Source organism: Coregonus lavaretus (genome assembly GCF_964263955.1).
Source record: "Coregonus lavaretus genome assembly, chromosome: 4".
Lineage (NCBI taxonomy): Eukaryota > Metazoa > Chordata > Actinopteri > Salmoniformes > Salmonidae > Coregonus > Coregonus lavaretus.
This window is the reverse complement of record NC_139991.1, coordinates 1,176,131-1,202,420: the sequence shown is the minus strand read 5'-3', so window position 1 is coordinate 1,202,420 and position 26,290 is coordinate 1,176,131. Positions and strand designations below refer to the sequence as shown.

Sequence of the window (26,290 nt, the reverse complement as noted above, 5' to 3'; positions counted from 1 at the left end):
GACATTAACAGTACAACAGTCATGTCTGTGGCTGACTGGCTGTGCAAATGGGAACATATAATGGGGGACCAGTGCTCAGATGGTGGTGAAGGGGTTGGTGAGTGTGTTAGTGCCACTCAGTCGCCCTGTTCTGTGAAGTTAGTAAAAGGCCCTCCCATCACCACCGTACCGACTGACTGAGTGCCAGGAACACAAAGCTTTCCCACATGTTCACCTCCACGCTGCATTTCAACCAGGGAACGCTCCTCTCCTCCTCTCAACCCTCCCTCCCTCCCTCCCTCAGTTCTGTTTATAGTGTGTAGTCCAGCCGTGGGAGTGCAGTCCCTCTCTCTCCACGCTCGGTCTGCACTCTCCGTCCGCACAACCGCCTCTCCCGCTCTCCTACGGCCGCCATTAATCAGCAACAGAGACCCTCTCTCTCTTTCTCTCCCTTTCTTTCTCCCTCTCCCTCCATTTCTTTCTCCCTCTCTCTCTCCCACTCTTTTCTCTGTCCCCATCGCTCTCTCTCCCTCCGTCCCTCTTTCTCTCTCTCTCTTTCGTTCTCTCCTTCTCCCTTATACGCCCACAGACATGCTGGATGAGGCCATTTTGAAAGAGTTAACAGATGTCGGCTGATTTGCCCCGGGCCTTTTGACATCGCCCAAGTGATGTATTTGATGTGGAGTTTATTCAGCTCTAATAAACGTATAAAGAATTAGAATAATAATTCACAGATGTACCATACACCAGATTATATGCTGGAGCCCCTCTTTGAACCACAAAGAGAAGGCTAGCCAAGATTAACAGAACCAGGGGAGAGGATGAAAAGGCTTTGGTTCAGTCTGCTGGTAATCAGTGGGCCAGGATGGGAGAGAGGGCAGAGGAAGACTGGACTAATACTGCAGGTTTATGTTCAGGCTCATACACAGATTGCCCTTTATCTGACCTTGTGGAGGGTCAGGGCTCATAGAGAGGTCCTATTCTGTAGAAAACCATACACAGCAGGAAAGCACTGTGACAATGATCATAAAACAGAGAGAGAGAGATAGTGAGAGAGAGAGAGAGAGAGAGAGAGAGAAAGGGAGACAGAGAGAGAAAGGGAGAGTGAGAGAGAGCGAGAGCATGTTCAACCATGTTAGGTAAATATAGTCATTTTAATCTAAAAAGGGATTCATATTTTCCCTTTGTCCTTGAAAAGATTACAAAAAAGGAAAAACTGAAAAAAATACAAGAGAAAAAGAGTCAGGTCTGGCATTCTGATCATGATAAAAAAATGTAGGAATTACTTTCAAAACAAACAACTTCCATTTGGTTCTCCACTAAAGAACAACAAATCCACAAAAAATGCCAGTTGCAGAGCATCTTAATAGCCACATAAAACATAAAAACTGCTACCCAGCTCCATGGCAATAATGCATAGCAACCGTGCAGAATTTCAGTCAAGGAGAAAGAAGGCAAAAAAACACCTTATTACTTCTAACTCCTGCAAGCCATTTTGGTCTCCAAAGGTTTTAGAGCGCCGCAGGCCATGTGTCTGCAGTGTTTCGGGAAATGACTTGCCTTCGCACGAACACTGCTATGTTCTGCAGCACTGCTGCCCCCAGCATCCCCGCTCAATTTCTGTTTAACCCTTTCCTGGCTTTCCTCACACTGACTCACAGCAACAGAGCAACGCTGTAGTCTCCAACCAGCTACAGCTCTATAGCCTAGCTGTCACACTGTTCAGCCTCACACAGAACACAACACAAACCAACACAAATCAGACCAGCTTTTTCACGAGCTAACACATTAACTCACAATCTAGATTGGCTACTTAAGCATGTGATGGCTTAAAACAAACATGGAGGATGAGAAGGCAGAAGGTTATAGGGGCAGATAGAGAGGGAGAGGGAAAAAGAGCCTTAAAACAAATCCCTAACAGTTGATTTACAGTGTGAGTACAACAACACAGTTTGTGGTACACTTGAGTGTGTATCAACCATGGATTAAATCTGCAAACTCGTTGACACAACACATAATTAAAACATCTTGCTTTAGGTCAGGGATTTTCTAATTAGTAGTGTACTGACAAAGCTGCAATTCCATTGCCTTGAGTTTCAAAGTCCACAGGTTACTGCTAAGATGAAAGCTGAACCTGAAGCAGTATTCTGGAGGGCTGCTCATACAACTCCTCAGAAGACAGTCACAGGGTCACCAAGCTAAACAGTGTGCAGCACCCGGAACCTTCCTTCCAAACAAAGAACTTCAAACTTCCCTGCCTGGAATCAGAATCTGGGCTGTTTTTTATTTTCCAACCTCAGAGAAAAAATATTTTGTTGAGGAGCGAGTCGGAGATGGCAGAAACTACAAAAAAAAACATAACATATTTTTTAATATGTTTAATTGCATCGCTCTTAGCTGGACTAGCTGACTATCTTACCAAATTAAGAGACTGCAATATATTAACTAGGTTATATCCTCAATGTTAAAGTTGGTAATAACTTTGTGGGGTTGATGGTCAGAAGAGCTCTATTGTCTGTCAGTGGTACAACAACAGAGCTGTTATTACCTAAATAAAATGGATTAGACCCAACATGAAATGTCTTTGTCTTTTAACATTAAAAGACATGGACATTTAAACACTAAGACTATTAGACTGTTGAACATGGAACCACCATCCTAACAACCCATTCTGTGCCTCTTCTTTCTGAAGTTCTATCTAGAGCAATACAAAATACTACTAATAGGATAATACTGTACTGTACATGCTTGATAACCTGGGCAATTTATCGGGGCAAGTATCTTCAGATCTGCTGTTCATTAAGTATCAGTTGTGCCAAACTTTATCTGCATTAAATATTCAGAGCGTTTCATATATAAAATGAACCCAATTAGAGTTAAAATGGGGAAAGTGTAATGAGTCTCAAGTCAGAATGCTTGTCTTCAGAAGTACTCTGCTAATGAGCCCTTGTTGGTTTTTACACACTTTAAATGGTGTGGCAGTGTCATTTCTTGTGGTTTTAAATTTTTAATTCAAGTTGAATGAGAGGGTGGTGACTGAGTTAATAACCAAGGCACCAGTCGGGGCGTTTTTCAACCGATGGTTAGTTACTTTTAAAGGCCCCACGGTGAAAATTCATTTTTTCCTGTGTTTTGTATCATATTGTACAACAGCGGATGAAACTAACACTGTGAATGTGATCGTTGTTATTTCCTGATAGTTGCAGGTTGAAAATACAATCTACACAGGACCTTTTAATCAGCCTGTTTTCATGGGCGGGAGTTTCAGCTTGCCTGTAGACATCACCATGCTGTAAATTGATTAATAGACCAATAACAAAGACAGTTCCAAAGCTCTTTGCCAATAACAGCTAGTTTTAAGTTTTCCCCTCCCAACTCAGACCACTCCCAGACTGTCCTATCAAAATTCTTGCTTAAGAAATTTGCTTTGCTAAAAAGCTAATTTTTTTCCAGTTTTAATGGAAAACTATAATAGCATGGTAGTTAATTGTTACCCAGACATTTTTGATATTGATATAAAAACGGCTGCATTGGGCCTTTAAGAAAGATACCAAATGAGGGCTGTGGTCCGCCTCTTTCATGTCTTTGTTGAAGTGAATCACTCCTAATCATGGACAGGGAGGGACAGGAAGAGGCGAACAGAAACAAAGAAGCTACTCAGGAAAGAGTAAAGGACGACCAGGCACTGAACACATTACTGAACACGTCCCAGACAGAAATGGCCTAATTGGGGAGAACAAAGTAGGCTAGCGTAATGGTGGACAACATTAGAGAACTATAGAGCACCGTACTGTGGTACTAATAGACCCTGACTTCACAGGGTAATGGGAGGGAAACTATTGGCACAAGAGTAGATCCCAGAGCACCACACTCTACCCATCTACCCAGAACTGTCAATGTTTTCCCATAAAACCTCATACGAGAAGCGACACTTTTCACTTCCAAGGAACATGTAATGTAACCCAGTGCACCAAGGGACGGATTATGCAGATCACTGAGATATTAGAGAGCAGTTTTCCAGTGGAGGTTCAAACTCTAAACAGGTCCTTGATCTTAAATAAATGGGTCCTTTTTGCAAACTATCGCCTTAGCCGTCGTACGCTCTGTCCCTGTACTGCTCCTGTCACCAATCCCCACCTGATGTAAGGCATGTAAAGCGTGTCTAAAGCGTGTCGCTACAGTGTGTCATTAAAGGCAGAGGGAGTAGGTTACGTCTGAAGAGCAGCTCTGATTAACATCCTGGGTCTACAGGGGACAGACAGAGATGATCTTCATGTTTTATATACAGTGGCGAAAAAAAGTATTTAGTCAGCCACCAATTGTGCAAGTTCTCCCACTTAAAAAGATGAGAGAGGCCTGTAATTTTCATCATAGGTACACGTCAACTATGACAGACAAAATGGAAGAAAAAAAATCCATAAAATCACATTGTAGGATTTTTTATGAATTTATTTGCAAATTATGGTGGAAAATAAGTATTTGGTCAATAACAAAAGTTTCTCAATACTTTGTTATATACCCTTTGTTGGCAATGACACAGGTCAAACGTTTTCTGTAAGTCTTCACAAGGTTTTCACACACTGTTGCTGGTATTTTGGCCCATTCCTCCATGCAGATCTCCTCTAGAGCAGTGATGTTTTGGGGCTGTCGCTGGGCAACACGGACTTTCAACTCCCTCCAAAGATTTTCTATGGGGTTGAGATCTGGAGACTGGCTAGGCCACTCCAGGACCTTGAAATGCTTCTTACGAAGCTACTCCTTCGTTGCCCGGGCGGTGTGTTTGGGATCATTGTCATGCTGAAAGACCCAGCCACGTTTCATCTTCAATGCCCTTGCTGATGGAAGGAGGTTTTCACTCAAAATCTCACGATACATGGCCCCATTCATTCTTTCCTTTACACGGATCAGTCGTCCTGGTCCCATTGCAGAAAAACAGCCCCAAAGCATGATGTTTTCACCCCCATGCTTCACAGTAGGTATGGTGTTCTTTGGATGCAACTCAGCATTCTTTGTCCTCCAAACACGACGAGTTGAGTTTTGACCAAAAAGTTCTATTTTGGTTTCATCTGACCATATGACATTCTCCCAATCCTCTTCTGGATCATCCAAATGCACTCTAGCAAACTTCAGACGGGCCTGGACATGTACTGGCTTAAGCAGGGGGACACATCTGGCACTGCAGGATTTGAGTCCCTGGCGGCGTAGTGTGTTACTGATGGTAGGCTTTGTTACTTTGGTCCCAGCTCTCTGCAGGTCATTCACTAGGTCCCCCCGTGTGGTTCTGGGATTTTTGCTCACTGTTCTTGTGATCATTTTGACCCCACGGGGTGAGATCTTGCGTGGAGCCCCAGATCGAGGGAGATTATCAGTGGTCTTGTATGTCTTCCATTTCCTAATAATTGCTCCCACAGTTGATTTCTTCAAACCAAGCTGCTTACCTATTGCAGATTCAGTCTTCCCAGCCTGGTGCAGGTCTACAATTTTGTTTCTGGTGTCCTTTGACAGCTCTTTGGTCTTGGCCATAGTGGAGTTTGGAGTGTGACTGTTTGAGGTTGTTGTCTTTTATACTGATAACAAGTTCAAACAGGTGCCATTAATACAGGTAACGAGTGGAGGACAGAGGAGCCTCTTAAAGAAGAAATTACAGGTCTGTGAGAGCCAGAAATCTTGCTTGTTTGTAGGTGACCAAATACTTATTTTCCACCATAATTTGCAAATAAATTCATAAAAAATCCTACAATGTGATTTTCTGGATTTTTTTCCCTAAATTTGTCTGTCATAGTTGACGTGTACCTATGATGAAAATTACAGGCCTCTCTCATCTTTTTAAGTGGGAGAACTTGCACAATTGGTGGCTGACTAAATACTTTTTTCCCCCACTGTAGATCCCCCATGTGGGGTTTTGACCTACCTCCCCAAGTCTGGGTTTCATATTTAAATAATAAAAGGGTTGTCAAACCTGGGACATTTACAGAACGTTTTCCATCTAATTTATTATTAATTTTCTTGATAGCTTCTTTTCTTGACATGGTGTTCAGCTTTGTGTGACTACGTGGAAAAAAAGTTAACAGTACTGGAGAGTATGAGAAGTATAGGTGATTAGAGGATGAGTCTAGGCTCCATTCAGGCCAATTAGGAGAGACACCCACAGGGTCAAAGGTTAAGAAGGGATGTGCAGCCCCCCGTTTGTCTTCAGTTATTGGGACTCATCCTCACGCTCCCCCTCAGCCTTCTTCCCTTCCTCTGGAAGCTTCATTTTTCTCAACAGGTTTCTCCTGCAGAGGCCCTAAAGGCTTCTTCAGTATACCTGCACAGCGTTTTGGCAACCTGTTCTACAGTAACAGCATTTCCTCTTCTCAGGCAGCTAATCTAGCTGTGTGTATGTATAAAACCATATCTACATATTGACTCGGTATTAAACCCACACCCTTGTCTGCCATAATAATTACATATCAAGTAAAAGGAAGTGCTTCATTCTTCCTGCACCAGGGGCGGGAGGCTGCGGGAGTGCCCACCGGCGCCCGCCCTGCCGACTAACACCTCCAGCGCTGCCTGATATTCAAACACACCCAAAGCCAATGTGTTCCCAGTCAATGGTAGACTTCCTATTAAACGCCTACTGCACAGCATCCAAATCACTGTGAGCACAGCGCCATGCAATGTGCCTGGTTTATACCGTAGTAGTGTCCTCTGTCAGACAGTAGAGTGGATGTAATGGACAGGTAATAAAGCCAGCAGGGGCCTGTTTAACGCTTTTCAACGGGTCAGCCCCTCAACCGGGGACCGCACACACACACACACACACAATCTTGTACAGCTAACCTTGTGGGGACACACAATTCAGTCCCATTCAAAATCCTATTTTTCCTAACCCCTAACCCTACACACACACACACACACACAGCGTACAAAGTGCATCCAGTCTGACCCAGGGGTATGTTTACTTCCTCTGGCTCCCTCTCCTTCATTGTGGGTGTATATAAACACTGACAAAGACAAGACCCACCAAGCCTTCCAGCAAGACCACATCTATCGCTCTCAACTGACATGTAATCAGCCACACTGACGCAATCTGGGCAGACCAAATCCGGTTCTTCACACTCACAACTCAAACTTCCAAAGTTCTATCAGTCGAGAGAGTGTTCATTAGTCCAACAAATACATAATTGATGCAATCTAAAAAATACATGTGATAATGAATCAAAATGGGAATGAGACACAAAAGGCACAGAGCGAAGTTCCCTCAGGCGATGACAATTCTTTGTTTCGTGTTTTGGGGGAACAGTAAATGAACTTGTAGGAACTGGTCAGGAGAGCCTTGGGTTAGTTAGTTACATGTTGGCCAGCTGATCTCACTCCAACCATAACAAAGCTCTGTTGTACCGTACTTCTCCTCAGAGAACAAAGACCTAACGCTACGCCAGGCTTGTTAATGCTTCAATCAGTCTGTTTATTTGAATTTTTTGCTCTCAGTTCTAGAACGGCAATTAGGCTATTCAACCAGATAAAAAAAAAAAAAAGGCATCATCCAATCGAAATGTCGTTTTCAGTATCGTATGTGGTGGACCTCTTTAGGAAGTGTGCTAAATTGATCCAACCCACCTGACAGACTATAAAAACATTTGTAATGTGATATACCAGACGAATAACAACTTAATTTGTACGTCGCTCTGGATAAGAGCGTCTGCTAAATGACGAAAATGTAAATGTTAACCTATGGGGTTCTACAACAAATTATTACATTTGAGCAAAACAAACAATTGTTGAGCACCTCTCCAAAATCACAAGTCTTTTATTCTCTCTCTTCGTTGAGAGGTAGATGATGATACTGTCTAGGGCGAAGATGTCTGAATTCTGCTGAGATTATTTGTCAAAACATGCCTGAATTTCACAGTTAATTGGGCTTGTTAATTAGCACAGGATGTCTAATTCCCATTGCAGTCAGTGTGCTAAATGGTAGAGCTTTATCAAGCGGATGCCTTTCCTTTCCTTAACATCCGAGAAAAAGAAGACAGGCTCCCAGTCCCTGTACAACAAGCCTGGCTAGGCTATATTGCACTGTACATTACGCACTCAATGATCGATTTTAAATCTTAATTAGGCAAACGACAAACAAGCGCAGGGCTTAATGAACCGTGTACCTTATCAAACAGCTGGGTGAATGTATTTATTGAGATCAACGTTACATTTAATGATTTGGGCAATTAACTGTGGACCCCTTGTCTAATCTCGGAGGACACTGAGTGGACGGGGAGGGAGGCACCGGGGCCACAGACCTAAATGAAAAGCAGCTGACAAATATTTGTCGTCCCCAGAGTTCTGGAACAGGCATCACATAAGAGACTGAGCAGACCTTGTGCTTAGAAATAAATATATCAAACATGCACGTCTCAATCCCCAGTGTGGTGAAATTAAAGTCATTTGCATGGCTTGATAGAACTGCTGGGGTATTCTAGTGTGAAGTCTTTAGATCGTTCTGTTTTTGCTGGAGATATCGCTTATTTAATGTCCAGGAATAGCTATAAAAATATATATATATAAAAAAGAAGGAATAAGAAACAACAATACTGGAACATAACAAGGACTTCCAGTTCTGAGCATGGTATTATTATTAGTGCAGTCAGTTTTTTTATTACCATCCAACCCATTTAAATTGATCAAATGGGAGAGCAGTGGAAAAGCCAGAGAAAAAAAAAAATTAAGCTGGAGCCGAAAAGTGTGACTTGGATTTAATATTTTATAATTGCCAAGGGACATTCCAAGATCAATGAATTTTTTGCCCGGGACGCACATCAGAAAGAGATGTACTTCAGTATTTTTAGGGAACATTGGTCTATTTAATTCCAGTGTCTGATGCATGTGAAATATGCCTTCCATGGCCTCCTTCTGTTCCCCCAGGCGCTGCTGCGGGCAGACATTACCACTTTTAATGGGCTGCCATGAGAAGAGGCAAGTCAGCCAATAACCCATCCTCACTAATGGAGCTACTCGCTGTCTTGTTTATCCTCCAGCATCATTTTCTATTTTCTAGAGGGCTAATTTTAGCCACACTGTTTTTATCATAAAAAATAACAATATGAGAGGAATACATTGTATCACAACAAATGTATAGAAATGTACAAAACATAACAATGTAAAAGATTCTTTATAGTCTGGTTGTTAAAGGACATGTCAGCCATTTGAATGTAGCACTGATTGATATGAGATAATGGAATGGTGGCTGGTTCTATATTAGAGGGGTGATGCAGAGTAATTGCCAGAACAAGTTAAGTTCTCTCACAGTGGGAGGCTAGAGAGTGAAAGGGGGGTGGATGGGGTCTACTGTACACCAGGGGTTGTAGTACTGAGAAGGGGCTGAAAGGATTGTTTATGATTGAAGTATGTTTATGTTTGAGATGTGAAGCAAGGTATGGAAAAAATATACCCAAGTCTACTCTCACAACAAACTATTCCAATAGACAGGGAATTATCTACATTCAACACCAGCAACAATCTATTTACTCATTGGTTCTTCTTCGAGTTCTTCTGCATTGCAAACAGTAACCCATATAATGCATTTGATAGTGGAGAACCAGCTGAGATTTGTCAGTAATACTTCCACATGCAAGCTGTCCTAGTATGTGCCAGACAGGTGCTTTGACTAGCCTGGCATCTCAATGCACAAATTCAATTAGAGTCTTCCTGAAGCGCCTCCATCTGCAAACAGTACGGTGCCCTTCTTTTTAATCAAACCTTCCCCGGCAAGCGACCAAAGGCCCTTCAAATTAAAAGTAATATCCAGGAATACTCTTTCTAATTCATGCTGCGGACACGAGGCACTGAGATCAACCAAAACTATTTTACAAAAAAATCCTAATAATAAAACTAGGTCTGTCTGTCTGTGGATGGTCATTCTGAAAGAAGTCTTTACTTGTGACTCTAGTCTGCTTAGAGAACAGAGCACATGTAACTAATGCTGCACTATAAGTAGTCTATATAACGATGGAACATTCATAATACAATCATCTCGTCTTATCTAGAAAGTTGAGGCCAGATCTGCTGTTTTTCTTCAGTTAGAGTAGTATACATTAACCTCCACAAGGAAACATACTAAATCAGATCCTGACGTGGAAAACTTGAATCTCTACGTTTACGTTGGCATTTCTGCCATCTAGTTATTCTGCCTACTGCTATACATTTAAACTATTTTTTTTATTCCCTCTGCCCCACGCCAGCTTTTAATGAAATATCATTTCCAGCACTTTCACTTGTTTCTTTCCCCAAGGCTCCAACCTTTAGAGCTGACAATGTAGCTGACAAAAATAATCTAGTCAAAAGAAAAACAAACTTTAATAAATAGTAACAAGAAATCCAACCACTTCCCCGGTAATGTCACAATGCTACGCTGCACAAACCAATCACGGCTAATTCTAACATCAGAGAGAGAGAACACACTATAAATAACTCCACTAAGTGACACAAAGACACACAGAGGAGTTCCTGGAGCGAGTCAGAGCAGCGAGGAGGGAGCATACTCTCTGAATGCTCTCTCAGGGGTCGTACCACTGCAGTTACACAGGTTGCCTAGGCTGCTTCATATTGACAACTTCATTAGCAGCCCTCCCAAACCCTCAATTCATACAACCACGTTATGTTATCACTGCCTGAGACTGAGAGACGCAATTTAGACTGGAGACCCAGAGCTCTTAGCTAGCTCCTCTAGGACTTGGGTAAGAAACAGAGAGAGTGTGGTAGAAGCCAGAAACTAGAAACTGACGGCTATCATAGAGGTATTCTTCTATTATTCTTTCCCTGTAAGTGTGGACTGGAGGCGTGGGATGGGATGGGGAGAGGGGGTTTGGAGGACAGCAGTGGGATGAGGAGAGGGGGTTTGGATGGGGCCCTGGATGTTGGGATGTCCCCATGTCCCTGGCCAGCAGGCAGCTTCTGTGGGCTAGAGAACCAGGCGTTATCGGCCCTGTCTCCATGGCACCAGTAGCACAAGTAAAACTGCAGCAAATTTCATTCTTCAGAAATTTAATTATATCAAGATTAACAAGGGAGGTAATTAATTTCTTTAAGATGGGTATCTTTTAAGTGCCTGGGGCTCAACTTTGTTGTCAAAACTGTATATTTAACCATTATTTCAGGGCAAAGTTTTAAAGGGAGAGAAAAGGAGGATCACTGCTTTCACCATGAATATGGAAATATAGGAGTTTCTTATCTAAACGATTATTTTACAGTATTAGCACAAATACACACATTTATGTACATATATAAATGTAAAAATGTATTTATTAATGCCACAAAAAAGTCGACTGAGAATATCGTGAATTCCATAAAAATCTGTTGGAGTTTCACTCCAATTAAAATAATGAGGCATGTTAAGTTTGTATATTTTTACAGCTTGGATAGATTGCTCCATTCCACTGGCTTGTTACAGGCATGGCCATCTAGTGTACTAAGCTAATGGGCTGTGTAGAATGGACAGAACAGCTAGGCTGCATCTGAAAATGGCACCCTATTCCCTATATAGTGCACTACTTTTGACCAGGGCCCATAGGGCTCTGGTCAAAAGTAGTGCACTATATGGGGAATATGGTGCCATTTTGGACACACACCTGGTCTCCATGGCATAGATCCAAGGTTCTAACACTGGCCCATTGTCTGATTCTGGACCATTCTCCAGGCCAGGATCTCACACCGCCCAGCAGATTGTCTGAGAAATGAAGCCAACTGCTCTACAACACAAACACAAACATGGTAACGGAGCAGTTGTTGTCTGAGGAGACAGAGTTGGCTGCTGTCAGATTGAAACCCTACAACAGAACAATGTGTGATCAAACCATTTATCATGATACGTTTTCCCATATGTAAATGTTCTTGACTGAACTACTTCCTCAGTGTACAAGGTCATTCAATTCAGCCATGTGATACGATGATGACTGTTATAAGTATTTTACAAGCACAGGGCCAGCAGGAGGCGTGTTACTCTGGAAGGGTTGAAAAGCTTTCCCTGATGTCTCTCTCTCTGCAAGTCTGGACAGGGACCGTTCATCAGTCTGCCGGACAACTGAGACAACTCACCTAACAGCCTCACTGCTACTATGTCCAGAGTCCTCTCAGCTAGCAAAGACGTCCAGCAACATGAACACAGCCATGTCTGTGCAAGGGCCATCAGAGAATCCAGCTAATAAGGTATGAATCTGGTCCAACTGTCCATTTCATTTGACAGTGCTTCTTTAACCCTTTAGGCAAAATCTTCACCCGCATTCCTTTCACCTCACTTCAAACCACTATCATCCTCTGAGGTTGAAGGCATAAGGCTACTCTCCCCTCTCATGACTACATGGTAACTGTGGTCTAATATCTCGGAAACCTGTAGCCTCTATTACTCAGTGATTATGAGGTGGTTAGTTGTGGGGTGTGCTTGTTGAAGCCGGTGGGCGGGCCAGGGCTGAGTGTGGACTGGAGGGGGTCAGGGCATTCAGGAGCTGCAGGAGGACAGAAGCAGAGGAAGAACAGTGTAGAAGCCCCCGGCCACACACTGTCACCTACTACAACAGCCACCTGGCCTCCAGACTGGCCATGTACAGAAAGACTTACATACCTAATGTACTGCTACCAGGGTTAGCCAGGACTAAACTACCAAGAAGACCTTGGAGTTTCACAGTCAAAGAGGCTACCAAGTCTATCCATGTGTAAGGGGTTGAGTAATCACTATGGAGTGTTTGTTTCATCCTGTAAACATTGTTTTGTGAAGTGCCTTAATAAGCGCAATAGGAATGTTGTTTTTATCGTGGAAACCCTGATTGAATATGATCCAAGGTTGGTAATATTAAATGACCCATAGCGTAATTAATCATACTTAATGTCATGTCTACAGTACATGTGTCTACAATATGCGCGCGCGCGCGCACACACACACACACACACACACACACACACACACACACACACACACACACACACACACACACACACACACACACACACACACACACACACACACACACACACACACACACACACACACACACACACACACACACACACACACACAGTTTCATGTCTTTAACACCATGATTCATCACTATTTAACCCCTTTCTGATCTTGGAATCTTTTTGCCCTATTTCCATTAATGTGGGAATTAAAACCGTTGACTTTAAACCGTGTTGACAGTTTTATACAAAACCTAACCAGCCATGCATGACAATGGCCATCTCATCAATTCATATGTCCTGTATTACATACATATCCAAAGAACAAGACACAAATACATTGGGAAAAATAGAAACATTTAAATATGAAAGATAATCAAAATTCAAACTGTATTCACACTTCAGTTGCCTGATGTTTGTCTCACAATAACAGAGTTAATTTTATTAAGAGGACGAAATAATAAAACAAATATTTTCCAAGTGACAAAGATCACAAACAGATGTTAACTCTAGCTGCATTTCAATTCAAGGACTTTATCCAGCAGTCAGCCTACGATCAGTAGTCTATTGTAGTATACCATCACACAGGCTAGACTGTGATGCCAGGGATGCTGGCTGGCAAAGTGCAGTATGTTACAGCTCTAAGAACATGGCATCTGGCCAAGTACAGCAGCTCCTGTAACACTTCTTAAAGACTCAACTACATCTCCTCTCTTTGTCCCCGCTCTGGAAAAAGAAATAGAACTGCCTAAAGACAAAAAGTCAAACGCGCATTACGATCTTACTGACATTACGCAACCGATAACAGCCTCTTGGTGCCCCCTCTAATCAGGACTATGTATGTGCCATGTTAAAGCTGTAGAGATAACCCACAGGAATCATCCTGCTTGGCTCATTATATCATCACATTACATATGTAAATGTGGGCTCCATTCCAGAACCTCTCCAACATTCTACATGTTACTCATGCTGCATTCCTTTCTGTTGAAGGATTAAAATGACAGCCAATAGGAGGTCAATGCCAATGAATACATTGACTGCACCGATGCAATACAGTAGTTACTCCCCTGAGCAACATTTTAAGGACGGTTAATAGAGGCACGCGCCTATAGCCTCTTCCACTGTGCTCTCTGTGAAATCCCACTGGACGGATAGAATGGGGAAAGGAGAGGAGGAGGGGAGGAGGGAGGGAGTGGTGGATGAGGTAGATGTCCCCTCTCTCTTACCAAGCAGCTGGCCTGCATGCCTTAACCAAACAGCCTGCCTGCCTGCCCAGTCCCAGTCCCCTCCTCCTCCCCCCAGAACGATCCTCTTCTCCTCTCTGCCTCTCTTTCCTGTTTGTCTGGCTGAAGACCTGGCCGTTTACTCCCAGGCAGCGCGTTGGGAGGGAAGGAGAAGGAAGAGGAGGAGAAGAGAGCAAAAAGGAAGGGAAGAGAGAACAGGGGAGGATAGAAGGAAGGGGGGAGGACGGAGGGGAGAAACTGCACACTCCAAGTTGGGATTGATTTACTTCATTAACCGAGATTACAAGTTTAACTTACAAACCAGAGGTCAACATTTCTCATTAACAAGGGGACCGTGGAGAACCCGAGGGCATGGAGACCAGTCTTATTACTGACTACACATTTCAATCTGTCTTTGATGTTCCATGTCTGCCTTTCTCCCCCTCTTCTCCTCTCCTGTTTTTTGGCAGAGAGGTTGATTTTAATTGTAGCTATAGAACAGAGCATAGTTTGCCTGTAAGCCAGCCTCCACATCTGTAGTGAGTGCAGCTTTAGTGATATTGGGTGCAGTCCATAGCTCGGGGCTAATTTTAATGGTTCCCCCTTTCATTGGAGACTCAGATTGTTTTCCACGTGATTCCTGTTAATTTAGCTGGAGGAAAGGGCATCAGTTTTCCTTGTGCTTTTCCCCTCTCTCTCCCCATGCCTCTCGCTCTATTGCCTCACTCCATTTTTCTCATCTACACCCTCAAAGTAAGAAGGTGAAATGAATTCAAATAGAAAAATAGTCTGCTTGCTATTAAATCTCTTCTTGCCTTACCTTTCCACCCAGCACTGCCTGGGAGAGACAGATAGGAGGATGACAGTGTGGTTATACAGTACTGTACAAGTCCGGGCAATTTAGCTGCCATTGTTGTTGTACGTCAACAAACAAGACTGTTCCTTTGATGTGATAAATGGCCCAACCGCCTAGATGATGATAACTGTGTGCTCGTAAATGTGTCAAGGATGTTTCAGAGCTCTGAGCACGTTTTACACTACAATATGTTCCATCATAGTAGAGGCACTGGGATCTTTACATTTTAAAGCTTGTCCTGATATTGGCCTATATCACAGTTATGAAATGTCACATTACATTGACACTCTCCCCAACAATACTAAACCCTGTATTCTTATTTTTAAAGGGATAAAACCACAACATGGGCAGTTCATGCCCAAACAAGTACCGATGAATTACTACTGCTCTGAAACTATTCAATTTGTGAAAGGAAGGAGACTCCATAACATAGTGATGGTGACAGTCCAATGTTTGTCTGGGTGACTGGACAGTGACCCTGCTCAGTCTGCCAGGCTGGGATGCATGGCTAACCCATTAGCTGTAAATGTCCCATAGCATAGCCATAGTACCATAGTTACTGGAGGCTAGCCATGTCAGAGCTAATACTGTAGGCTGATGTTTGAGAAGGTGGAAAGGTAAAGAGCCTCTATTGGACCCATGATAACACCCAATTCACCTCCACCTTCACCAGTCCTTCTCATTCCACATCCCCCTTCCTCTAGTCCTCCTTCATCCTTCTCTAGCCCTCCAGTTGGCTTAGTAGAGCACTTCAAAAGGCCATGTGTGCTGCTCAGCACAGGGGTTGTTGGGGGGGTTGTAGAGGTGTTAGTGCTACCCCTGTCTGTGCTATGACCCACAGTCAGGGCCACAGCAGGCCCTCGTCTCTCTGCCCCTGTGAACAGCCCCTGCCATTGGCTCCCTGTAACTAATCCGCCCTGCGGAGCACTGTAAGGCCCCCTTTGTTGCCTCCTGCAGACCAGATCAGGCTGGAGACAGACACTCCAGTGTTGACTGGCTATCAGTTTCAGACCTTTTGGCAGTCTAGAGCCGAAGCAGCCAGACTCCAGCACAGCAGAGCTCTGGCCAAGCCACCATCAAATGGAGGTAGAAAAAAAAACATGTACCGAAATTGTGTCACCTGAATTCTTTCACGGTCGGAACACGGCGGAAGGGTGGTCGGAAGGGGTAAAGATGGGGGGATTGTTAGTTTCAACAGGAGCTCTCTCTACTATAACAGAACGGAGTAACAGAGAGTAGGATCTCAAGAAGGTCATTATCCTCCCTCTCCTAATTTGAGCTCCGGCGCAGCACTGAAGGGCTGCCTTTGTCTGTCTGGGATTAATGCGGAAAGCTCAGGATGCAATGTCAGAGGGAAGTAATCAGCCAGCCAGCCAGCCAGCGTGGGCCCTACTCCTTCATAATGCTGCCTGCCTCTGCTGCCTGCTCCTGGCCAGGGCCCCCGGCTCATTTCTGTGGAGATGAAATCTATGACAAGCCCCTCAGTGAAGCTGAGAGCAGGCAACAGTCCAGTAACACCCACAGGGCCTGCAGGCATCCTGTGACCCCCTTAGAAAAGTCACATTCACTTTGCTCTGGAGAAGGGAAAGAGAACGCCGCCGGCGCTTCCAGCCCATGTGAAATGAAGAAATGTGAGGAGGTGAAAATGAAGTGAAAATAAGTTAAGATTCCTCCCTCTCTCTCCTCCCCTTGTCGCAATTGCTCAGAAGAGGGGTGGAGGGGGGAGGGAGGGGGTGGTATGACTTCACTTAATTATAGCCACCTAATTAAACGGGAACAGGACGTTAAAAACAGCTCTGGAATAAATGGATATTCATGTTTATGTTGTGTGACTGTTTATGTTAGATATATCAACCGGATTGTTGAGCTTTTTTTTCCTCTGCAGCAAACAGAGGGTCGAGGGCTCGCTAACCGATCAGGGTAAAACATAGTGAAAGAGGTTGGCACTGCACTCAAGGATCAGAAGTAATGCATTTATTTGGTTATTTATGACTTTTTATACTGGGTGCATTACTGTGCTCTTTCTGCAGCAGGTTGCAACTAAGCAAATGATGTGAAGATACAACCCAATAAGCAGGTTATTAAAATGACCAATTGACATTCAGAAATTCAGAGCTTTTTTTCTTTTTTATTCATCATATTCACAGAATTACAGCAGTAATCAGAGAATATCGTGGGGAGGTTGAATAGTTCAACATTTCTTTCTCTGAGAATGTAAAATATTCCTGGTTGCAGAATAATTGTGAGTGGCGCAGTGGTCTAAGGCACTGCATTGCAGTGCTAGCTGTGCCACTAGAGATCCTGGTTCGAATCCAGGCTCTGTCGTAGCCGGCCGCGACCGGGAGACCCATGGGGCGGCGCACAATTGGCCCAGCGTTGTCCAGGGTATGGGAGGGAATGGCCGGCAGGGATGTAGCTCAGTTGGTAGAGCATGGCATTTGCAACGCCAGGGTTGTGGGTTTGATTCCCACGGGGGGCCAGTATGAAAAAAAAAATATATATATATATATATATATTTATAAAATAATAATGTATGCACTCATTAACTGTAAGTCGCTCTGGATAAGAGCGTCTGCTAAATGACTAAAATGTAAATGTAAATGACTTAATGTATAACCATATACTGTATTGGAGAAATGTGATAACCGGGCTGTTCTTTAACAATTTTCAACAGGAGACCATTCTTTTATAATACCATAATTCATCTTAATTAACAACAGACTGAGTTAGTCAGAAGGGAATAAGTCAACATGCTCTGGTCCTGTCGATGTGGATATTGGTTCATGTATCACAGATATATTCCCATCATCTTCCTTGTATTAGCTTACTGAGGTTTCCAATGTGATGCATTAGATACATGCCCCAAAACGGGCTAATGTATAACAGGTTATTTCTGTTAAGGAGGTCTGGTATTAAGAATACAACAATAACACCCCAAAAACAACAACTCCAATCCTTGGATAATTGATAAACAAACTAACAAACCACCATAACTGCTCCCAAACCCCTCTCATCATAAAAATAGAATCCCTAGAACATTGACTTGAATGGGGATCCCATTCTAGGGATTATATTTCTCTGCCTCACACCATGGTATTGACTCATGTCTCTAATATAAAGGGAGATTTCAGAAGGGCTCATCTTCATCCACTTTATAGATGAATAAGTATGAGAACAATGTAATGGTTGAGAGGACGGCCTGCACACTGTGTACCAAGCCCACCATAGAACTCTTCCTAAATAATATGAGGGCAACAACACAGAGCCAATCAGAGTACATGGATAAAGGAGGGTTTTAGTACCTCACATTAATTCCCTCCAACATCTGGTTCTTGACTAATGAATAGCAATACTGGGGAGCATGTGGCCATGCAATTCATCAATGTTCAGTAGAAACAGAAGAGAAACAGTCCATTGGGCGTGCAAACTTGTTGTGTGTGAACATACCATTCTGGGCATCTAATAGGTACACCCTACTAATCATATTGGGGTTGGTGAGTAATTACAATTGACATGCATCTCAACAGCGTGGTCCTAAAACTTGTTTTTGGATGACTGGGCGTATAATTTTTTTTTTAGAGAGGAATCGAACAATGTTTGTTTTATGTGTTAGTTTTGTTTCAGAAGTGATTGTGTAGGTATATATCTCATCCTGCTACAACAGGTTAAAGAAAACTACAGAAGCTAACTAGCAGTTGGCGACTTTATAGGGGGGCTCCGGTCTTACCTCGGTCCCTGATGGCGTGGCCCCTGGCGAGTCCATCTTGCGTTTCTTCCGAGGTCCGATGGCAGCTAGCGCGGTCAGGTTTGCGTCTCGTTGCCTCACCAGGGCCATCTCCTGTTGCTGCATCTGAGAGAGACAAAGCAACAGGCACACATTAGCTTAGCATTACTAGCTCAGCATGACCTTCAGTTACATGGGTCAAAGGATTACATGGGGGTAACGATGCAGAGACATTGGTGAGACGGGGGAATGTGCGAAGAAAACCTAGCTAGTAGTTATCGTACTATACTTGTTGTTTAGATCTAATGGTCTATCGTTCATCTACCCTCTATCATAATAGTACCAACTGTAACTATTTGACCAACTCTCAGCTGGTAGCAAAGGTATGACCAAAATAATTTGGCAGGGAAATTGATTTCTGTCCCATCTGCCAAAGCAGGCTAAAATGTTACATATCATAAATGGATGAACACAATGGACATCATCAGTAGCAGAGGCATGTCTGTGCGCACAGAACAGGTCTATTGCTGAGAAATTACATTTTAATGTCCATCCCTCCAGTAAGTTGCCCATCTCTCTCCCTTCCTCCCCAAACCCAGATAGAGACAAAATGGCAGCATGTTGTCAGGGATTAGCAGCGTTCATGTCTGTGAGTCTGAGTGGTGAGCGGTGCTGCATGGTCACATTCCTCATTGTGATTTTTCAGTTTGTGATGTTTAAAGGGGAAGCAGTGGTGAGGCGCTGCCTGAGGTAATGTCATGTCTGACCTGGGGGCTGAGAGGGAGAAGGGCTGAGGGGAGGGAGGGGAGCGTTGCTGGGAGCTGGCCTTTCTGCTGCATAGGGCTGGGGCAGGGCGGACGTGTGAGAGCCTGGGGCCATGGCAGCACAGAGGGCGTCAGCTCCTCTCCCCCCACACCCATGTGCCTATCCTATCAACTCCAGCCACAGCCACAGCACGGAGGGGAGAAACGCCTGCCTGCCGAACTGCCTGCCCAGTGGGGGAGAGGCCTGGGTCGAAGTGAACAGAGACAATCAATGTGTTCTTTCATGTCTTTCATGTTCTTTTATGTTATCTAAGATCGTGTGTATGTGTCTGTGTGTGTGTGTGTGTGTGTGTGTGTGTGTGTGTGTGTGTGTGTGTGTGTACATGCATGCGTGTTGTCTGATCAGGGGAAATGTCATGTTGCTTTCAGATGGTGCTCTGTTTCAACTGTTATGGGCAGCCAAGCTATATGGAGACGGTGCTTTTTGTATCCTTGTATGCAATACCTTTGAAATGTTTTAATCCTTCTTGATGTAATGTGATGTGATTTGTTGATTCAAATGAAGTATTTAAAATGTGTGCTTGTGTATGTGCATGCGTTTTGTCTGATCAGGGGAAATGTTACTTTCAGATGGTGCTCTATAAAAGGTTGCATTGGTTTACAAAAACCCGATCCAAAATGTGCATGCAGTTGTCTCTGATTTTTAAAAAGCCCCGGGCAAAGTATGCCCTTTAGGGTGTTGCCACTTCACATTTAGCAAGGCAAAACCGTTGAAAAATTCAAAGCACACTGACAACATAAACTAGGATAAACTAGGAGACAGGAAAAACTGCAATAATAACCAGACAGAAATCCACCCAAACTTTACTGTGCATTTTCCATCACATTAAAGTCTTGTAGCCGTTTTCCAGGGCTGTGTGCTGTAAGCAACACGCAGTCCTGAGGAGAGGAGCAGTTCCACCACTGCTCCACCACGGCTCCCAAACACCCATAAACACGTAACAAGATGACAGGTTCAGGAAGTGATTCCAGGGAGTGTTTGGGTGTGAATTAAGGCAGAACTATGCAAATGAGGAAATCCAGTGGAAAGGAAGGCGTCAGCTGGATAAACTAGCTATCTACTATGGCTAGAGACTTCCATTACACAGCTTGGGTGCAGATATCAGATGGGTCTCTGGTATCAATGTTAACCCTGTTAAGCTTGGTCACATACAGAAAGCTCTGAAGGCTTGACCTCAAAGGAGGGAGGGAGGGAGAGAGAGAGAGAGAGAGAGAGAGAGTGGGGAGATAGAGAGAGAGAGAGAGAGAGAGAGAGAGAGAGAGAGAGAGACAGAGAGGAGAGAGAGAGAGAGAGAGACAGAGAGAGGAGAGAGACAGAGAGAGAGAGAGAGAGAGAGAGAGAGAGAGAGAGAGAGAGAGAGAGAGAGAGAGAGAGAGAGAGAGAGAGAGAGAGAGAGAGAGAGAGAGAGAGAGAGAGAGAGAGTGAGAGAGAGTGAGTGAGTGAGAGTGTCTGGGTCTGCTGGGGTCTGTGTGTCTGTGTGTGTGTTAGGGGTCTGGGTCCTGCTATCTCATTGATGGGACCAGGATGCCGGGATGCATCTCCACCCTGCCTGGCAGTTGGCACCAGGCATTGGCTCACACAGCCTGCAGCGTTCTACCCTGCCTGTTCTGCCATTCAGATTTATGACTGTATGATAAATGCAGACCTCATTTCACCATCTGCAAACCTCCCTCAACCCCAACCCTCCCTCCTCCAGTCTGCATTTGATGCTGGGAGAAGAGACTGATTCCAATCTGATCTGAGGCCTGCTGCCATAGTGCTTCTATAGCTCTACATCAGATGACTGAAAACCTGGGCTGCATCTGAAATTAGAAACTATTTCCTATACAGTGCAGTGCACTACTTTTGATCAGAGCACTATGAGTCCAGGTCAAAACTAAAGTTTAGATGGATTTGACCCTACTGGCAACATATTCCCTATATAGTGCACTACGTTTTCCCTGTATATTGCACTCCATTTGACCAGGTCAAACGTAGTGCAGTTTATAGGTTGCCCTTTTGGACACTCCCCTGGGCGGGGCCTGTGTACTGTGTATTATTGACTAGTCTAACCTACGAATGAGAAGCCTCAACTAGATTACCACCAAGGTCACTGAAATACTGGAGTCTGCAGCTCTAATCAATAGAATAAAAGAACCAATAACCAACAAACATATATTTGCCAGGTTCGATCAATGTCTGCGCTTAAGTATTTGGTTCTCCTCAAGTCTCTTAAAAAACAGTTCCTGCAGTCTGCCCGCATGCCCTTTGGAAACAGGGAAGGAGACTTGTAAACTCAAATTATTTACAAAGGTCAGGAGAAGTAGAACATTGCTAAGATGTGATGCAAAAATCCCCTGATAGAATCTCCAATCAATGCGTTTGCCAAGTAGTCAGGCTACACTTTATAGCTAGAGGTTCTGGTTTCAATACACAAACAGCAATGTTAATACCTTTAACATCATAACAATATAACTGAAAAAAAGTATTCAGTAGATGGATTGAGTGAAGTGAAGAAACAGTCAATATTAGATGAGTGGATATGTATTTTATAGCCCTATTCTGTCCCATTTGTTGGCTGAGGTCTTCCCATGCTTATTTACTTGGTTGTTCCTTTTTCTAAATTATTTACTGCAGTGAAAAACTCAGTCAGGGCTATGCCCTAAATGCTTCACAAAAAATTCAGCCCTTCAAGTGTCAAACCCACATAAAAACCCAATGCACAGTTCTTTGTCTCCTCACAAGGAAAGAACACGATGTCCATGTTCTCTACATGATGCAAAAATGTCTAAAACAGGGAAAGGCAGGCAGCTAGAGAGAGACCGTTTTCCAGACAGACAGCAATCAGATAAACCCCACATACACAGAGGAGTCAGTTCCATAAGCCACAATGGCCAACCTGACGTTTTCTATCTGTGCAGTTCGCTTGGTAACAAAGGCTTCTCCCCCCTGGCCTGAAGGACTAGCTGCTCGCCTCGCGGCCCCCCAGACGCTTACAGACAGATGTCCTTGGTGGAGCGGAACGCAGAGCAGAGAGGAGGCAGGGCAGGCAGGCAGGGCTGACATCACAGACGGCTGTGGGGCTGTGGAGTGGAGGAGCAGGGGGCTCTCTGCCTTCTAAAAGGGCCCAGGAGAAAGGCAGGGCAGGGGGCCTCTGCTGATCTCTACCCCCAGCCCAGACCTGGTCTGAGGGCCGATGGGGCACAGCAGGGGAACTCTAAGGGCCACAACAACCCATATAATAAGCTATATACTGTATACTGATGGTGTGTGTGCACGCATGTGTGTGTGTGTGCATGCATGGGTGCATGTATTAACTTCCTACTTAAATCTACCTAAATCCATGCATTTGATTTCATCCCTTGACACCCACACAGCAGACTTTTTTTTGGTAACTATATGAGGCAGCCTGTCTCTCCGTTCTATGAACATCTGTGAGCTGTAAGGCCTTTTCTCATTTAAAATGGCTGGTAGTTAAGCTAGGGGAGTCTAAGCTGAATCGCCAATCAGATCTCCAACCTCATCTCAACTCAGTAGACACCCAATATGACTGGGCCAATCTGCTATGTCTCCCCATGTTTCAGCCCTGACCTACTGATGTGGGGGCTATGTTTGGTAGAGCTAAAGTGCATTCGGAAAGTATTCAGACCCATTTACTTTTTCAAAATTTTGTTACGTTACAGCCTCATTCTAAAATTGATTAAATTGTTTTTTCCCCTCATCAATCTACACACAATACCCCATAATGACAAAGCAAAAACAGGTTTTTAGAAATGTTTGTGAATGTATTAATAATAGAAACTGAAATATCACATTTACATAAGTATTCAGACCCATTACTCAGTACTTTGTTGAAGCACTTTTGGCAGCGATTACAACCTTGAGTCTTCTTGGGTATGACGCTACAAGCTTGGCACACCTGTATTCGGAGAGTTTCTCCCATTCTTCTCCGCAGATCCTCTGAAGCTCTGTCTGGTTGGATGGGGAGCGTTGCTGCACAGCTATTTTCAGGTCTCTCCAGAGATGTTCGATCAGGTTCAAGTCCGGGCTCTGGCTGGGCAACTCAAGGACATTCAGAGACTTGTCCCGAAGCCACTCCTGTGTTGTCTTGGCTGTGTGCTTAGGGCCGTTGTCCTGTTGGAAGATGAACCTTTGCCCCAGTCAGGTCCTGAGCGCTCTGGAGCAGGTTTTCATCAAGGATCTCTCTGTATTTTGCTCTGTTCATCTTTCCCTCGATCCTGACTTGTCTCCCAGTCCCTGCCACTGAAAAACATCCCCACAGCATGATGCTGCCACCACCATGCTTCACCGTAGGGATGGTGCCAGGTTTGCTCAGTTTGGCCGGGCAGCCAGCTTTAGGAAGAGTCTTGGTGGATCCAAAATTATTCCATTTAAGAATGATGAAGGCCACTGTGTTCTTGGGGACTTTTAATGCTGCAGACATTTTTTGGTACCCTTCCCCAGATCTGTCCCTCGACACAATCCTGTCTCGGAGCTCTACAGACAATTCCTTCGACCTCATGGCTTGGTTTTTGCTCTGACATGCAATGTCAACTTTGGGACCTTACATAGACAGGTGTGTGCCTTTCCAAATCATGTCCAATCAATTGAATTTACCACAGGTGGGCTCCAATCAAGTTGTAGAAACATCTCAAGGATGATCAATGGAAACAGGATGCACCTGAGCTCAATTTTCGAGTCACATACCAAAGGGTCTGAATACTTACGTAAATAAGGTATTTCTGTTTTTGTTTTTTTAAATACATTTGCTAAAATTTCTAACAACCTGTTTTCGCTTTGTCATTATGGGGTATTGGGTGTAGATTGATGAGGAAAAAATGTATTTAATCAATTTTAGAATAAGTCTGTAACGTAACAAAATGTGGAAAAGGGGAAGGGGTCTGAATATTTTCCGAATGCACTGTATAGCTGTGGTATACAGGTTGATTTAAAGGGACAATCTGCAGTTCAAACAACAACAAAACAGTCAACTCACCACTGTTTTGATGAACTGCTGAGCGATGGGGCTTGAGAAATTTACCCACTCTCTAATTCATAGACAGAGCTATGGATGCAAGGACTGACTAGCCATGATATCAAATGTATAGTTTTAACCATGTTTTGAGGTTATACAGTGTTTGTTTACAATTGCATTGTTTACAAACAAGGGAATTACATTTTGGGTTCTGATGGGGTATGACAGTTGATCTAAGCTCTGTAAGCATTTCTAAATATATTCTTCAAAAATCTACGTGGCTTCAGAAAGTATTCATACCCCTTGACTTATTCCAAATGTTGTTGTGTTACAGCCTGAATTCAAAATTGATTAAATATATGTTTTTCTCACCCATCTACACACAATACCCCATAATGACTAAGTGAAAACATGTTTTTAGAAATGTTTGCAAATGTATTGACAATGAAATACAGAAATTTCATTTACATACAGTACTTATTCACACCCCTTTGCTATGACACTCCAAATTGAGCTCAGGTTCATCCGATTTCCTTTGATCATCCTTGAGGTGTCGCTACAACTTGATTGGAGTCCACCTGTGGCCAATTCAATTGTTTGGACATGGTTTAGAAAGAAACACACCTGTCTATATAAGGTCCCACAGTTGACAGTGCAAAGTCCAAGGAACTGTCTGTAGATCTTGGAGATAGAATTGTGATGAGGCGTATATCTGGGGAAGAAATATGGAACTACCCAGACTCTGCCTAGAGCTGGCCCTCTGACCAAACTGAGCAACCGGGCAAGAAGGACCTTGGTCAGGGAGTTGACAAAGAACCCAGTTCCTTGGCTGAGATGGAAGAACCTGCCAGAAGGATAACAGTCTCTACAGCACTTCACCTATCTGGGCTTCATGGGAGAGACGGAAGCAATATGGAAGCCACTCCTGAGAAAAAGGCACATGCCAGCACGCCTGGAGTTTGCAAAAAGGCATGTGAAAGATACTGAGATCATAAGGCAAAAGATTCTGTGTTCTGATGAGACAAAAATGTAACTCTTTGGCCTGAATGCAAAGCACTATGTCTGGAGAAAACCAGGCACAGCTCATCACCCGTCAAACACCATCCCTAACGTGAAGCATGGTGGTGGCAGCATCATGCTATGGGGATGTTTTTCAGCGGCACGGACTGGGAGACTGGTAAGGATAGAGGGAACAATGAATGGAGCCAAATACAGGCAAATCCTTGATGAGAACCTGCTTCAGAGTGCAAACAACCTTAGACTGGGGTGAAAATTTACATTCAAACAGGACAATGACCCCAAGCATACAGCAAAAGCAACGCTGGAATGGCTTCAGAACAAGAATGTGAACGTCCTTCAGTGTCCCAGCCAAAGCCCAGACTTGAATCCCATAAAAAATCTGTGGAAAGACTTGAAGATTGCTGTTCACCGCCGCTCCCCATCTAACTTAACAGAGCTTGAGAAACTCTTAAAGGAAGAATGGGAGAAAATCCCCAAATCCAGATGTGAAAAGCTGATGCAGACATACCCAAGACGACTCAAAGCTGTAATCACCGCCAAAAGGTGCTTCTACAAAGTATTGACTGAGGGGTGTGAATACTTACGTACATGAGATAGTTCTGTATTTCATTTTCAATAAATTTGCAAAGAATTTCTAAAAACATGTTTTCAATTTGTCATTATGGGGTATTGTGTGTAGATGGGTGAGAGAGAGAGAAATGTATGTATTCCATTTTGAATTCAAGTCAAGGGGTATGAATAATTTCTAAAGGCACTGTATATCATTAACTTAAAAGTAAAAAAATGGA

At 43.7% G+C, this 26,290-nt stretch overlaps 1 protein-coding gene across 1 annotated transcript in view; it reads right to left on the bottom strand.

Moving 5' to 3' along the window:
- LOC311128539 (transcription initiation factor TFIID subunit 4-like) overlaps nucleotides 1-26,290 on the bottom strand; it is a gene marked incomplete at its 5' end in the record, with an annotated part of 93,060 nt that overhangs the window by 9,716 nt on the left and 57,054 nt on the right. The window contains one exon of the mRNA XM_084160730.1: nucleotides 18,707-18,829. Coding sequence (XP_084016856.1) covers nucleotides 18,707-18,829 — 123 coding nt within the window. The remainder of the gene's footprint in view (nucleotides 1-18,706; nucleotides 18,830-26,290) is intronic.